This window comes from Boleophthalmus pectinirostris, unplaced genomic scaffold, assembly GCF_026225935.1.
Source record: "Boleophthalmus pectinirostris isolate CB_2022bp ecotype Guang Dong unplaced genomic scaffold, ASM2622593v1 HiC_scaffold_12, whole genome shotgun sequence".
NCBI lineage: Eukaryota > Metazoa > Chordata > Actinopteri > Gobiiformes > Gobiidae > Boleophthalmus > Boleophthalmus pectinirostris.
Window position 1 is genome coordinate 7,365,908 of NW_026571018.1, and position 17,657 is coordinate 7,383,564.

The 17,657-nt window shown below is 38.1% G+C and overlaps 1 protein-coding gene across 1 annotated transcript; it reads left to right on the plus strand.

Annotated features, from left to right (window-relative positions):
- Nucleotides 1–13: 13 nt before the first annotated feature.
- On the plus strand, nt 14–16,550 carry si:ch1073-303d10.1 (protein LBH-like). The gene is made up of 4 exons (XM_055148621.1): nt 14–72; nt 7,111–7,183; nt 8,272–8,495; nt 13,187–16,550. Exons 1-4 carry the CDS (start codon nt 47–49, stop codon nt 13,302–13,304), a joined length of 441 nt encoding a protein of 146 aa, XP_055004596.1. The 5' UTR covers nt 14–46; the 3' UTR covers nt 13,305–16,550.
- The last annotated feature ends 1,107 nt before the right edge of the window (nt 16,551–17,657 follow it).

Consider the following 17,657-nt stretch of genomic DNA (forward strand, 5'->3'; position numbering starts at 1 on the left):
CAGAGGAGAGACAGTTGGATTTGCGAAGTGGATATTTAGAACGAAGATGAGCTGTATTCCGGCATCGCACAGGTAAATAAATATTTTGCTGATTTTTTAAAATTTTAAATAAATATATACACATTTATTTTTATATTTTGAGAGCTTTGAATTTCTTTTCTATTTTGAATTTTTTTTTAGTTAGGGTAGAGTTTAACCAAGTCTGATTTCATCGCTACTCCAATACAACTCTCGTATAAATGATTCGTGATTTGGTGAAATATATTTGTGCGCACTCTTTAAATTTTGTATAACATGGGTATTTTTTGTCACTCTCACATTTTTTCCTATAGATTTTGGGTCACACTTTTCATTTACCATTCATATTACAAAAACACATTTCAATATAACAATGCGTAGACAAAATTTAACTAAAAGCATTTTCAGGGATTCAGTTTCTAATTTCAGCTTTTTCTTTTTCTTTTTCTACTACTATCACTACCACTACCGCTTTACAACACTATCATACAATAATTATAAAGCAGTTTCCAGTTCACCTTTTAATATAGAGATAATAGAATATTATTTTACGCAATTCCTGTAAAACCACTAAAATACAGATGATTTTTTAATATCTAATCCATTTTGTTATGTTAAAATTCCCCCAGGCTTCTACAGCTTTAATGATTAACAAAGTGACTAAGCGGTGACTTTCAAAATATACACCAAAATTACTACAGTTTATGGAGACTGAGCTCAAGATTTCAGTTTCGAGGTGTTCTGGGGTGTCAAACTCAAATTCACAGAGGAAAAAAATTTAAAACTGGCACTAAGTCGTGGGCCAAACTAAATATTTATTGAAAAATTTCATCACCATCTGCATGTTTTCTCTTCTTATGATATGTAATGTTAAAGCTTTTCTTATTAAAGTAAATGTTTAATAATAGTTTTGCTTAAACATTGAATCAAGAAGGAGCATAATATAAAATAATAACAAAATTAACAAAAGTAAATAATGTCTCTATAATCTATCTGTAGTCGGCGGGCAGCTCTAATACATATTTGAGATGATCTTGCAGGCCAAATATAATTATATCACGTACCAAAGAAGAAGTTTTAAGACTTTTAAGAATGATTTGTTTTGTTCTCGATTGCTTACTTTGTCTGGCAACATTTGAACATTTGCGCTTTTACAGTTTTAAAAAAGGTGCAACGATCACAACTGAACCTGGTTACCAATCCCTAAACTTGCAGATAAATTCTTAGATTTATGGACAGGCCTCATGTGAAAGCTCAGAACCTCCAGAAATCCCTCCTTGAGCTGCAAAAGCTGCACTAGCGCTGGTTCCTGACTTGCTGCAGGTGCTTGGGTTTAGGTAGTGAACATTCAGACTACAGACTACTTGTTTCTACTAAGTTTAATTCAGAAGTGTTTACATGCTTTCTTTTTTACTGTCAGCATTTTGTGGTATAATACAAATTAATACTGAAAATTATGACATTATGCTTTAAAATAAACAAATAAACAGATAAAAAAATACAATACAACAGTATTACAAAGGATGAGGATACTACTCTAGAGTTTTCAAGAGCATTCCAAGTCCTGAGAGTAATTTTATCCAACCCGGAATTGCAAATGGGATTACACTGCGCTGCCACGATACAACCTTGCCTCGTATCCGGAGCCCAGTTTCCAAAATGTTCTTGCGTAAAGGTGCACTGTGTAACTTTTCAGGTGGGGGGTCTGTTAAATGCTTCTTTTCTCCATGGAGATGTCATCGCTCTGTCTGGAATATTCCACAGTGTGACATTAAAGAGCTCAACCTTAGTTTTATTCACTTACAGGTGGTTTTACAGCTCAAAAATATTTAGAAAAACAGGCATTCTGACTTTGAGCAGGGTTGCCTCTCCACAGATCTGACCTGTAACTTGACCTGTAGCCTGTGTCCCTCCACCAGAAAACCTCAAGGGCCTATACACGATGTATTTTTTATTTTTTTTGCAAATTTTTGTTCTTTATCCATGTATATTATATAAGCAGCTCTTGAGGTCACAATAAGTCAACTGTGTACTGTCTGCGTCGAATTATAAATCGTTTTATTGTCCGAGAATCAGGAAGTGCACTGTTAGCATTACAGTGACAGTAAAATTCTGCTATTGCTCTTTTTGTATCAGTCTTTAATTCTCACTTTTGCAGAACTCATATTATTTAAAATCGACTTTTTATTTCCTCATCATCAAAAAGAATCATTAGAGTTGTATTTTGTTTCGGTCACGCTTGTTACTTGTTACTATAATTCATTTATCCAAAGTTGTTTTCTCTAAAATGCTCTGTTTGCATTTGTCCAGTTTTGTTGTGTCATAGACAAAAACCCAGACTCGTGCAGTTTTTAAGTCCATAAACCATCACCGGACTCATTCTATGGTCAAATTATGTTCACCGCATGGTAAGAGTGTAACGATATCTGAGTCTCACGATACGATATCGTCACGGTATGAACCTCACAGTACGATATTTATTGTGATATTGTGGGAAAGCTCACGATATGGCAGGGAGGCTCATGATTAGGGATGTAACAATATCCAAATCTCTCGGTACGATATTTTCATGAAACACATTTATTGCGATATTTTGTGGAAACTAAACAGCTAAAACTATTAATATGCTACTTTTTCCTCGTAAAATGCCTTGACAAGACTTAACTCAAAGAACTAAGACTTAAAAGTGCTTAGAACTGTTATTTCTTCTTGTAGTCTGCACTGAAATGGAGCAAAGGATCATGGTCTATGTAGTTCTCTGTCTTTTTTAACTATTGCTGCACCATAACTTTTAATTTAAGCAAAGAGAATTGTAATTTGATATATTGTGATGATCCACGATATTATTGTGAGAACTTTGACGATACGATATCACGATATTTCGGTTATTGTTACACCCCTACCGCATGGCTCTATCAGCATGGTTTGAACATAGGAAAAGGAATTAAATTGTTTACTTTGCATTTTTCATTCCCGTTCCTCACAGCAGAGGGAGCTCCAACACCTGACTGGACAATTTAAGTTAGAAAACGTGACAAATTTATCCCGACGTGACCAAAAGCATGTTTAAAAGATCGTTAAAGCTGCAAGAATGCGTAATGTGTGTTCTTTAAAGCTCTTTATCTTACACAAAACTGACTTGCCATGTTATAATTCCCTCTCAAAAGCATTCCTGAAATTGAAACACGGGATTATTAGACTGTCTGGATCTCCAAAGCTCAAAATCTGTTCCATCTTAGTCGTAGTTTTAAGGTGAACTGCTATTTTTGGCCTCAATTAAACTGCTTTACTCTTCAGCACATTAGAATAACTTTAAGTCGTTGCTTTTATTTGTGAATAGTTTTGATTTAGCTTTCGTTCAGTTGAGATTCTGAATAGTATCGAGTATTTTTGGTGCACCGAGGAGTGAAGAAGGTTCAAAGAGGCAAAAACAGCAGCTGCAGTTTCAAAGTTTGATAAATCCTGGGCTGAAATTATCCAAAATACTAATGGGAAGGTGTATAGAGTTTCAAAAACACAACTCCATTTCTGTTTTTGCTGAGGAAATAACATTATAACACAGTGTACATCAGAAAATCGGTTAATATGAGCCCTTTAAATTTGTACTTTTTACTCCTCTTTCGTGCTTAAAGGCTTACGATGAGGGAACGCCGTTATCGTAAAAACTTCTAAAAGTATTTTACGTAACATGTTCTCTTTAAGTGACAAATTTAAACATCAACATTAATCCCTAACACTGTCATTTTAAACGAGATCACGAAATGGCTGCCTATATTTTATTTATAGCGTTCAATTAAAAACAGGGAGCACTTTGTAGCTTAAAGTTTGTCATTAGTGAGTCTTTAATGAAGGGCTGAACTCTTTGGCACAGCATTGGTCTAATCGGGTTGGCCTGGTTTGCTCTGCCCTCTCCTTGTCTCATCTAAATCTTCTGCACGCGCTCAGTGGCTCCTCTGTAGCTCCTTATATCGTTACATGCTTACCTGCAGATTAACATATTGTCTTAGAGGGGTAAACGTTCACTCTGTGTGCGGATACTCACTTACCCTGTTCATGTTCCGAGGGGGCTGATAGAGCTCTTGTATTTTTTTCTGAATTCATTTCTGTTTGTCCAGTTCCTAATAAAAGAGAACCTATAATCTCATGGACTTCTTAAATATTAATGGGAAATCTGTTATAATCTGACTTGTTGTAATTCCCCCTCAAAAGCGTCGCTTAAATTGTGTTTTGTTTCATTCACATGTTTGAGTAACACTGGATTATTAGACTGTCTGCATCTCCAAAGCTCAAAATTCTCTCTTCCACCTTAGTATTTTTAAGGTTAACAGTTATTTTTGGCCTCAGTTTAACTACTTTATTCTTCAATACACTAGAATTATAAAATAATAAACTGTTTTACTCTTCAGTACACTAAAATATAATATATAAAATAATAAAGAAGAATCTGGACCAGTTTGTACTTCAAACCCACAAATAAAAAAATAATCAAAAAAAGTAACAGTTGTTCAGGGGTTTGTTATATTGATATATCGTATTGTTTAATGTGATGATGCAGTATCGATATCATGGACTGCTGTATTGATATAGCCCCAAGAGTATTGGCATATTTTACTTTTTACTTTTATTTATTTATTTTTTACAGTTTTTTTTTTTTTGCTTGTTCAGAGGAAGGAAACTCGTTTATGTGATACATTTGACATTTTCACTGTTTTGATGAGTAAAATGGGTGTGTTTCATATGAACTTTGCAAATAAAGACTTAGTATCACAGCCATAATTTTGCAGTTTTTTAAAAACTGAATCGAATCAATTTGAAATATATCGTATCGAACTGAAAGTGCACTGTATCGACATATGTATCGTATCATGATCTATGTGTCGAGATATATATCGTATCATAGCCTGTGTATCAAGGTTTGTCTCTTCATGATACCCAGCCCATTGAACAGGAATTTTATATGAATTCCATCTGGATTTGTTTGCCAGTCCTTAAATCTCATGTTTTGTGAGATCTGCTTCAGCTTTGACAATTGTCAAGACCCAACAAATTCTCAATCTACTGTCTCTCAGTTCATCCCCAGAGACACCTGCTATACCTATTCTTATATTTACCACCACAAATGTAAGTGGAATTTGACATCTGATTTTCCTCTGTGTCGAGCTTCTTTCTAATTCAAACGAGAGTAGAGAACTAAAACTCCAGAGCCTCAGCGTAACAAAGAGTCCAGTGATTTGTTTGTGCTCCAAAGGGTTCAGAAACATTTTCAGTTTGGATTGACAGTCAGATATCCAAATCTCTTGATACAATATTTTCACGGTGTACATTTCACGGTACGATATTTATTGCAATATTTTGGAGAGACTAATATTATTGTAGATAGGACACTTTTTTGCTTTTAAAAAACCTTGACAAGATTCTGGTGTAAATTATTGCTGTCGTAATCCTAAGCATTCAAGTAAAAAACACATATCTTCATGTTGTCTGTGGTGAAATGAATCATGGGATATGTAGTTTCCCTATGTTTATTGCTATTGTTACCATAAAACAATGCATTTTAGCAAAGGAACTTGACTTTTGATGATACTATATCACAATATTTCAGTTGTTGTTACATCCTTATTTGTCAGGTATTGTAGAAAAAATAAACCGAAACATAGAGGGGTTTAAAGGTGCACTCTGTAACTTTTCTGGAGAGAGTCTGCAATTTATTTGTCTCTATGGAGATTTTAATGCTTTGGTTTTAGTTGTCCACATTATGGTATTTAAGTCATTTGTCTTGTATTTATTCAACTACAGGTGTTGTTTATTGCTCAAAAAACTGAATGAGTGGGGTCGCGTCTCCACAAATCTGACCTGTAATTTGTCTTACACGTCTCTATGTCATACTGCGGAACATTCAAGGCACATCTCCATGGAGACAAGCAAGTGACGGACCCTTCATTATAAATTACACCATGCATGTTTAAAGAGGGAGTGTTATTCAGAATTGAAAACATGAACCTGAAGAGGTTTTAGATGTCATCCATGCATGTTTGAGGAATCTAGCGATCTCTCCCGGGCCCTATTCAAACCTTCTTTATGGTTAGCAGTACGAGTCCACACCTCTTGTACAAGACTCCGCCCACAAACCTGCAGTTTTTCATGAACATACAAAAGCACGATACAAAAAAACCCCCAAAACACTACAACTTCACAAAACCGATGCCATTAGAAGTGCAGTAGTTTCATTAATGGTATGCATGCAGTTTAATTGTGTTGTGATGGTGCTCTGAAGGGGAAGTGACTTAGCAGAGGGAGCAAAAGGAGGGGAGACACAGAGCATTAAAAACAAAGCATGTTAGTACACTGTTTTTTTGTGAGAATATAGCATTTTAAAAACAATAAAAGACAATGTGGTGATCAAAATCTTTAAAAAATATTTGACAAAAGCGTTTTTTAAGAGCCAGAGTTTGTGTCCGATCAACTGGACGACTGCGAGGCTTCTTTTTATTTGAAGAAACTGAAATGCAAAGGTTCTGATTTGATACATAAGGTAATGGTAGAAGTTGATTTGTATTTACTGTGATAATATTAATGCATTAGATTTCTAAAAACGAGGCTGCTGAGGCGACTATCACCACCGCAAACCCGCAGATGTTCAGAAACAGCCATCATAGACATTCTTTGATAGTTTGTGTTTAAAAATAATATGTATTTGCTCGGTTCTAATTAATACTCACGGCATTAACTGGGACAAATGAAGCCTCGCAGATGTCCAGATGTTCGCCTTAAGTCCTAAATCCTGGGAACTTCTGGGTCATATTTGGTTTTATTGCTCTGAAATAGTGATTCACAACCGTCACTATCACTGAGAAGCTGTAATTATTATTGTGTTATTTATAATCATTATAAAATACTCAGAAGACACGCCGTTCCTTTGTTAAAATCCACACGGTCTGGTTTGAGTCTAGTCATGCTCGCCTTTTCATCTTATCTGTGGATCATCTGCTTTTCTCCATGGAAATAGAGAAGTTTAATGTACATTGTTATTACTGGTTGTGTAACTTTTCTTCAGCACAGAGTTGATTAAATGTGTTTCTTTGTGTTTTTCAGTATGACCCTCATGGGGCAGGTGGAGCCGCCGCTGGAGGAGGCGAGCGAGAGGAGAGGGAGCAGAGCCTATCAGGTGTGTGCTCTGTTAAACTTCAATCACACCGACATCAGATCCTCACCTCTGACCCCTGATATTATCCTCTCCTCTGACCTCTGACATTGTCCTCACCTCTGACCTCTGATATTACAGCCTACATATGAGGAGTTTTGTATTTTGTATTTGAAACGTGGCGGTGAGCGGATTAGAAATATTCATTTATATACGTACATGGTGACAACGCATCATTTCAGTCTTGTGGTCAGTTACTAGGGCTGAATATCATTCAGAAGTTGCCGATACATTACGTACCTCGATACAGTGAGCTTCTGATTTGATACAATTCAGTAAAAAATAAAGGCTAAATCAGGTCTGTGATACTAAAAGTCTTTGTTAAACCACTTCTTGTGCAAAGTCAATATGAAACACAAACATTTTAATCATCAAAACAGTGAAAATGTCAAATGTGTCGCATAAACGAGTTTTCTTCCTCTCAACAAGCAACAAAACTGTAGCGTTATAACAAAATAATTTATTAAAATATACCAAAAAATACTCTTGGCAATATATCAATACAGCAGCCCATGATACCGATACTGTATCAGCACATTAAATGATACGATATATCAATATTTAAATATTTTTGCACACCTCTAGACACCTTTTTTTTTAAATGATTATTATTTATTTGAGCAAGAAACAAAACAACAACACTACCAAAAAAAAAAAAAAAAAAGCAAGAATATATAGTTGTACATATTTGGGACCTTGTGCTTAAAAGGAGTAGGATGAAGTTTTAAACCTGAAAGCTGTCCTGTGCAATAACACCTGCATACAAACAGTGTTCCACATTATGGCATTTATTTTAGTTTATTTTATATTGTTTATTGTCATTATTTATTGCTCAGTGTCTTGAATAACATGGCCTGATAGAATCATCTTCTTGATGGAAACAGAAGTTTAAAGACCCACTGTGGAAAATTCCAGTCAAAGCAATTACATTTCCATAGAGACGAGCAAGTGACAAGTTACACAGTGCAACTTTAAATGTAGCAATGAGTACACCTTGAAAATGTATTTTGCTTCACAGTAGATTTTTAGACATTTTCAAACATATTTTCCAGATCTTTCCGGAGGCCAACGACTCGGACTCGGACTCGTACCCGGAGGACTTCCTGTACCGTCGGGAGCGTCTGCCCTCCATCGTGGTGGAGCCCACAGAGCAGAGCGAGGCGGAGAGCGGAGAGCTGCGCTGGCCCCCACGCACCGCCAGCTCAGAGGGAGAGGAGGAGGACAGCCAGCTTTCCCAGAGCACCACCGAGGGGGACACCGAGGACATGGACCAAGGGTAAGGACTGTCGTGTAATAATACAACTAGAATACAGGGGGTACAAACAATCATGCAACTATTAAGGTTTTGCATCTACGTCACAAAACCACATGACCTGGTGTTTACGCCGCCATATTGGAGGTCAAACTATCTTTGTAACAATATTTGCATTGAATAACAGTGGTTTTGACCTGCATTGCTATTGGATGTTTCACTAAAGAAGGAGGCCAGAGTATCTTTTTTATCAGATCCCGGCTGATAAAGATCCAATCCAATCCACTTTTTTTTCTATTGCACATTTCACAAACAAACCATTTCCAAAGAGCTGCACAACTACATAATAATAACAACAATAATAAGATGATAAAATAAACTACTAAAATAATCATACTAGTCTTAAAATAATAAAACCAGTAAAATAAAATAAAAACAAAATCAAAGAAAATAAATAAATAAACCAATAAATAAATTAAATGAATAAAACCAATAAACACACACACACACAAAAACACACAGAGGAGCACACAACTCACGCGGTGTTAAAAAACCAGAGAATAAAAGTGGATCTTAAAGACGAGAAAGACGTTCCAGAGTTCACAGACAGAGGTGGATAGCGAACATAAAAAGAGAGAGATGGAGCCCACTGAGTACAATCGTCTGTGCAGTTAACATTTCATTTCTGGTGAGGGACCATCTTCAAACAAACGAAGAAGGGATTTACAGTAAATTAAATGATGGACACCGAAACAATTTCCCATCATTCTTCACGTTCGCCCCATCGTCAGTGAAAGCCAAAGCAAAACGTTCGCTTATTTCCTATGAAAGAAAATCTAACATTAAAAAACAGATACTGGAGGTTGGGCACAGAGCGAGCATTGATTAAACTAACAAAGTGGTCCATTGGAATAGACTCATCAAGAATTTCGGACTTCCGGTCATTGCGCAGTGCATACTGGGAAGGATTTTCCGAAAAACCGCCATGTTTGTTTTCCCAGTGGGATGCGCTGACGACGCTGACACTGAATGGCGCTCCACATACAAAATGTTCACTACAAACTCGGGATGATTTAGGCAGTGAAAGGTTTCCTTTTTTGTCCTTCCTGTGGATCAATCCTGCCCTTCGCCTTCACCTTTCACTATTTTTCAATTCTGTTGGGAAGGGAAACAGTTTGAACGGAGGTTTGCAGTCACACACATCTGATTCACTTTTGCATTTATGGAGTTTGCAAACAAATTTCTAGAGCCGTTTTCCGCTGTTAGGATCCAACAATCACACAATTAACGATGTTCGAATCCCAAAACTAAAATATGACAATATCAGAACCAGAAACAAAAGTGATATGGTTCAAAAGACTTGAAAAGATCGGCTTTGTCAATAGATTCACCTCATTGGGAAATCAAACATGGTGGTTTGATGCTCAGTTTTTCGGAAAATCCTTCCCAGTATGCACTGCGCAATGACTGGAAGTCCAAGATTCTTGATGTGTCTATTACAGGGGTCACCAACACGTTGCCCGCGGGCACCCAGTCGCCCGTAAGAACCACATGAGTCGCCCACCGGCCTGTTCTAAAAATAGCTCAAATAGCACCACTTACCAATGAGCTGCATCTAATTTATTTTGTTTGCGCTTCTTGTTTAAATCAAACTTACACATAAACTGGAAATAACAATATATTTTTAAAAAAACTTTAAAAAATGTTTAATATAAATGAACTATGACCTAGTTTCGTTCAAAGGTCAGTATGATGCGCTACCAAAATGTAGCGTCTACGGCAGATTGCTACGACCAAACAACCTAGCGGGCGCAGTGAAAATGAGGAGATGACTGACCCATAAAAAGATGGCAGAAAAAAGAAAGAAGACATATCATTTTCAGGACGAATGGGAGGTCGAGTTTTTTTTTACGACTGTGAAAGGAGCATGTGTTTGTATTATTTGCGGGGCGACTGTGGCGACGGCAAAGCGGCACAATGTGGAGAGACATTTCACAACGTGTCACACAAACTACCATGCTAACTATCCACAGGGCAGTGCACTGCGAGCAGAAAAAGCCCGCGAGTTAAAGGCAGCTTTGTGCAAACAGCAAGCTTTTTTTACAAGGCCAGTTAAAGCCTAAAGCCAAAATATAGAAATAAAGTGTTGCATATTGATATTTATCTGTTCCCGATCTTGTTAAATCATTGTTGATATTCATTGTGAGAAATCATTAACATGATCAGTGTCTTTGCAGAGATGAATATCATTAACTATTAATAATGACATTTAGTTAAAGGTAAATTGAGCAAATTGGCTATTTCAGAAGTGTTATCAAACTGGTAGCCCTTCACATTATTCAGTACCCAGGAAGTAGCTCTCAGTTTCAAAAAGGTTGGTGACCCCTGGTCTATTAGATCGGGATCTACTCCACAACCCAGGAGGACGACTTTAGCTTTATACCTTTCTAATGACGGCTGATCTAACGAGCTGGTGATTTCGGACAGTTTTATGTCGTTTGCGCAATTTAAAGTCACGATTATACTGTAAATTGAATAACACCTTCCGGATCAACCTCAACCTTGACCTCCAGTATTACCTCCAAAATATTAAATCACATGACTGCCACGTCGCACGTAAATCCTCAATACAACCAAAATACAAGAGAACAGACAGTCATACAATAATACAACCATAATACAGGGTTAGGAACAGACACTTTAATAACACAGCTACAGTGGGATATGAACAGTTTTGACATTTTTATATAAGACTTTTCCACCTTCACTATGAACTACACAGTGACTTTAGACTTTAGACAAACTTTTTTGATCCATGAGGGAAATTATTTGGACACAGGAGCTCACACATCGCAATATAATATAATAACAAAGACAAAACATATACATGGTAATAATAAATTCTAAATAAGTAGCAAACAATAAGTCAAGTAAGCCATAATTCTGTAAATGTATATGCACAAGTCAAAATAAAATTGAAAAATACGTAATAAAATATAAAATCTCAGCTACAAGAACAAGAAGTACACAATAATGATGCAGCTGTTCTAATAAGGCTATCATATACAAAGACACAGGTCCATATGTCCATGTGTTACGTAACCATGACAACAGATTCTTGATCAGATTATGTTTTCTAAAGTCATATGTATTTCCTGCACGATAATCCCTCAGTCACTTCCTGTGCATTGTACATCTGCCGTTCCTCCAACAAACAGCATGTCCTCCCTGCACCCCACAGGCCCCTATAGTAATCTCACCGCAGGAAGTGGCATCACTAACACACTGTGCAGCTTTAGACACTGAGTTTGTAGTCACAGCTGCCCTGGGACGTACAGCTCCACCAACTCCAGTCACACACACTAAAACATTAACCAGAGAAGCAGGATTTATACGTAAAGACGAGATTTGGCTCCCAGGCTCATCTACAGCAACTTGGGGCCTTTCTGTGTGGAGTTTGCATATTCTCGCCTCTCCACAGATCTGACCTGTACACGTCTCCATGTCACACTGCGGCCACGTCCACACTAGTACATATTCGAGTTGGTTTCATTGTGGATGCACTGTTCATTCACACTAATCTGACTGAAAACGGCTCCAGAGTCGGAACAATCTGGTGCCGCCAGCTCCCACGAATTCATCTGAGTAGGGATCTGATCCGGCGCTGTGTGGCCGCCTGAAAACGTTGATACTCTGATGTACGCTGATGTAGGTCTCTGCACCGTGAAGTAGCTAATTCACCGCCAAAACGCTAAGAGGCTAGAATATAATATACAGTCTGTGCGCATGAATAGCAGATGTATAAAAGTTTAATATGAACCATCTCCAATGCGATAGAAACACAGAACAGCATCAGCAGAACACCCCTCTGTCACAGAAAGAACACTCATATTCCACTGATTCGTGTCCTTTAGTCCGACAGAAGCTGAACCGCATCAGCGCACAATAGCTGTTTATGCAAATGAGCCATGTGGTTTTAAGTTTTGTTTCTGTAAAATGTAAACAAATATGCTCAAAGCTGTGTGGATAGGGACACATTGCACCTTTAAAGAGTTATTCAGAATTGAAACCATGAACCTGAAGAAGTTTTAGATGTCGTCCACGCATGTTTGAGTAATCTAGTGATCTCTCCTGGGCCTTATTCAAAGCCTCTTTACAGTTAGCAGTCCACACATTTTGTACAAGACTCCGCCCACAAACCTATATCATGCCATTTTTTCATAAATACATAAAAAGCATGAGAAAAAGATAAATAAAATTAAAAAAAATAAATAAAAAAAATAAATACGTTCTACAACTTCACAAACCTGATGCCATGTGCAGTAGATTCATTAGTGGGATGCACGCAGATTGTGATGTGTTGTGATGGTGCTCTGAGGGGGGAGTGACTTAGCACCGCGAGCAAAAGGAGGGGAAACACAGAGCATTAAAAAAAGGGGGACATGTTCTCCCTGAGTCTGGGTGGGTTTACTCTGAACATTTACCCCCATCAACACAAAACATGCTCAATAGGAAAACTCTTGTGTGAGTTGAGCTGAAGCTTGTACCTCGGTCGGTTGGGTCACATGCGGAGGTTGTGTCTCATGAGGATTAATCCCGGACTCATGACCTCACACTTCCAGTAAGTCTGAGGTTTATGGTGAAGCTGAATCTGCCAGTGCCTCCTCAGCGCTCTGTCGTCCATGTGTCCAACAGTCTGGACTTTCTCTTTGCAGCTCCAGCTCCAGGAAGTCGTCCATCGGTCCTTCCCAGAGTCAGATGTCCCTCTCCAGGCTCACCCCTCCGGCCTCCCCGACCCCCCCAGAGTCCGCCCCGCCCTGCCTGCGGAGCTGAGGAACCACGGCGGCGTCATCATCAGCTGATCCTCGGAGCTTGTTTGTTACCCGGGAGTTTGGGTTCACCTGTCTGTAGTGGTGTCCTCCTGTTCCTGTCGTGGACACTGTCAGTGGAGCATCAGCATTCACACTGCAAATGATGCTCACCTCCTGTACTAGACTCCAGGGGGCGCTCACCCTCACAAACCCTGGCATGACAATAGAGCTGTTTAGACAATCTCTCTCTGTCAGTTGTTAGTATTTAAAGCATTAAAGGTCCATACCAGAGTCCTGCACGGGTCTGATTTTGACCTGCACCCCCTGATTTTATTAAAGTTAAACTCGCACTTGCCCAGACCCTTTAATATTCCACCCATTACCCACCCATGCCTGTACAACTTGAAAAGTTATGACGTCGAGAATTACAATACACGAAATGAAATGAAACGGTTTAGCTTTCTTCCAAACGAACACGAATTCACAGACGCGACTCAACTGTCAACACTTCACAGGCTTTATTTACTGAGCAGAAGAAATATTGATCGCACACGCCATGGACTAAACCAGGACTAAACCAGGACTGACCCAGGACTAACCCAGAACTAATTCCAGGACTAAACCAGGACTGAACAATTTGGGTTTGGAACATCCATTACACAATAGTCAAAAATCTTACTGATTTCTTGGAGACAGTCACAGACTAGGAACTATGAAAGGCCTGCTATTGCTCCTCCCCCCGGCGTTCTGAGAAAGCACAGGCTCCGCCCTCCAAACGTGACGTAGGCTCTGAGTGAGCCGCCCTTCCTCCGTCCATCTCAGGGAGGGAGGGGGAGACAGACGTGCACCCTGATAGCGGCAGGAATAAACTATTATTCATCATGGTGATACAGCGCGTTCAGCCGCATGTGTTGGACCCAGAATCGGGCGAGGACTTTGAGGAGCACAAAGCTCAAGCACCGCGTCCACATCAGCTGAACATTACTGATTGGTAAAGTATTAATAAACACTAGTAGATAAACTTATTATATCATGTTCACTGCAGTGTAGAAAAATGAGCTTATGCTGTCGCGTGGTGGAGGTGGGGTGGAGGCGGTGGATGTGAAGCTCTTTCTGCTACGTCAAACGCGTCATAGGTGTAGCTGCTGTGTCATCGTTGTAGCAGCATTAATTTGTACACTGCAATTTGTTATAAAAACGCTGAATCAATCTAAAAACCACTTCAGCGACATATATAAGGCCCACACATCACTTTTAGAAGGTAGAAAGCTCTGAAAAGTTGATTTTGCATGAGATGGGCCCTTTAAATCCAAGATTAGTCCTGACCTGCCCGTGTGTAATCACTACTCGCCCGCATACCCGCCTGTTAAAGTCCAGAACGTTAAAACCCACCCATTTCAGCAGCTGTTTGCCCGTACCCGGTGCAGGACTCTGGTTCGTACACAAAGAGATTTTATGTTTGAACCATGTTTTATTTTGATGCCGTTTCCTCAAACACACCTGGAGTAGCGATGGTGTTGTCCTGCATATTTAGTGCATCTTTCCTTCTTTCTCCTCACTGCTTTGCGCTCATTTTTTGTCCATGTATTACAGACTTTTTATAGGCCCTTCTGCTGGGATCTTCTATACACACACATTTCACATTTAATTTAAGCTTTAAGACAGGGATCATTAAACTAACTTTAACATTTTGGCAAATAATGACACATCTGCATCTTGTATTTTGTTGATTTTTCAATTAAAAAAAATTATACTTATATGATGTATTTATCTTTATATTTAAATAATTACATGACGTATTTACATTTGCCCCTGAATTTTCATTACCTGACAAACTCGAGATGCACGAGCAGAGGTCTGTAGTGCAGTAAAAGACAGAAAAATGGTGAGTGTTAAAGTACGAAAAGTTGACAGAGAGTGCCGAGTTTTCAAAGAACAGCGGACAACCGATTATTTTTCAGTGTGGCTATTTTAAAAGATCTATTTTAAAATCTGCGTTGTCAGATTCGTTCAATTCTGTCATACGGCCCCGACCTGACCCAGGCCCCCGTCACAGTCAGGAGCGATAATGTGGCCCCCAGAGGAAAAAGTCTGATGACCTCTGTGGATTTTGTGTTTTTCAGATTATAGAATGTGAACGTTGCCATGAAATATCCAAAAGATAAAAGCACAAATGTTGAAATCTGCTTTTAACAGTATTATCTGCTCTCCATCTGTTTTAAATATTATTATACAATGACGTGATATCATCTGCAACCCAGCATTTGACCCATTTATTGTTTCCTGTTATATCACAGAAAGAATAAAGTCTCAAAACTAGTAAAAAAACAAAACAAATGCACAGTACAGAATCTTTAGAGACACACGTAGAAGGACTTTTCTGATCTGCTTCGTACTTTTTACTTCCCCTGCACTTTACACAACCACAGCAGGTTAAATCAGTCTATAAAACTGTTGTGTATTTTTATTTTAGCTCGTTTAGATCATGAATTTCCTTTTTTGATTTCAAGTGACATTTCTGTAAAACCCCAAAATGTTATTTGATTAAAGGAACACTATGGTTGGGGTCTACCACCTGCTCTTCTCCGTGGAAATATTATTACTTTGCCCTCAATATGGTTTTACATTTTTATATCTCACATTTTTTCTGTTGTTTGTCTCCGTGGAAACAGATAACTTTAATGCTATGACATGGAACATTCCACACACAGAGAAAAATATCTCCAGAGAGAAGAGAAGGTTTCAGACCCTCAGACACAAACCGACAGGCAGAGGTGGGTAGTGCTCAGTTACTCATTTTTTTGAGTAACTCTACAATGAATCTGTACTTTTCAGAGTACTTTTCGAAGCAGCATTTTTTGACTCTTACTTGAGGAATATTTTTATTGAAGTAACAGTATTCTTACTTCAGTGAAAGTTTTGGTCACTCAAAAGTTTTCTGTCGACAATATGAAATGATTTGAACATTTGTGTTTCTTGCACTGCTCATGTGACTCGGCTTGTGTCTATTCTTTCAAAAATAGCAAATTTGATGCATTATTTAATGTTTTGTCCTTAGACTTACGCTTAAACAAACTTTATTGATCCACAAGAGAAATTATTTGGACACAGTAGCTCACACATCACAATATGATATCATAACAAAGAGTGAAAAATTCCACTTTAAGTCAGTTATACTTTAAGTTACTTTTACTTGAGAAGTACTTTTTAAAACTACTTTTTTTGGCTACTCTACCCACCTCTGCCTGTAAGGAAATTAAAACATATATTCAACCATACATGATTTGCACCTTTATCTGTGTGAATTTGTAAATTGTAATATATTATCTGTCTTCATCTTATTGTTATTTTTATTCAAATTATTAATAAAGAAATAACTGTTCTTAGCACTTTCTTTTTTCTTTATTTTGTGTCCAGACATTGATATAAAATTTGAAAATGTCTGTTATATTACTCTCTTGAAAGAAATCTGTTTAATTATTCTTTTGAGAATAGTGCCACTTCATAACAAAGTTTATACCAAACAGCTAAACTAAATTATGTACATAACTAATGGCACTAAGCAATTAATTATATTTTTACTAAAGCATAAACATTCACACTCTGTCTCTGTTTAGAATGTTGTTATCTCCTCAAAATCATACCTGGAGTTTCATTCACACATGTTTAAGTCATCTTTTATTATTAGTCTGTCTACATTTCCAAAACTCAAAATGCTCTGATCCACCTTAGGCATTTTCAGGCCGACAGAGAACCATGCCAGTGTCGGTTCCCACACGTAATCTTGGACCAACTCATGTGTTCATGCCGGAAATAAGAGTGTTCGGGAACCAAAAAGTTGGGAACCAAAAACTTGTTTTTTCAAAGAAAACTGTGATAACACAGTAGACGTCAGCACGTTCATCTGGATCACATGCTGTAAAATAAACAAACAAAGAGCAACTGAAAATATCATGTATGAAATTAAAAGTTTTTAGTCTACAAAAACACTATTATGAATCATTTGTCTTGCATGTATCTGTGTTCGCCTGGTAAGGTCACATCTTTGGATTGGGCGTCGCTGCCGCCTTCTCCACAGCAGACTGATGTTGTAGCAGAGCTTGGCGCATATAAATAATGACTTGTATAAGTACAAACGCTCACTGGTGTCGATGATGTGAACCATGATTGTTATTTTCCTCCCTGTGACATCCGTTTTTGTATGGCCTTGTTTTTATTTGGTGGTAAATCCACACACTCTGTTGATGATGCGTCGTGGGTTCACGTAAATGGTTTGAATGCGGATCATTCACCGGTAAGAACTTTGGTTCCCAGTGGAACTGGTGCAGGAACCGACACCGGCACGTTCTGACCGGCTTGAAAACAGCTCTTGTGA

What these genes read in the sequence shown, in the direction of transcription:
- si:ch1073-303d10.1 (XM_055148621.1), top strand. Translation starts at nt 47, where the DNA reads ATGAGCTGTATTCCGGCATCGCACAG. An exon ending in TGTATTCCGGCATCGCACAG is followed by an intron (nt 73 to 7,110) that starts GTAAATAAATAT and finishes TGTGTTTTTCAG; the next exon opens with TATGACCCTCATGGGGCAGG. An exon ending in GAGGGAGCAGAGCCTATCAG is followed by an intron (nt 7,184 to 8,271) that starts GTGTGTGCTCTG and finishes CATATTTTCCAG; the next exon opens with ATCTTTCCGGAGGCCAACGA.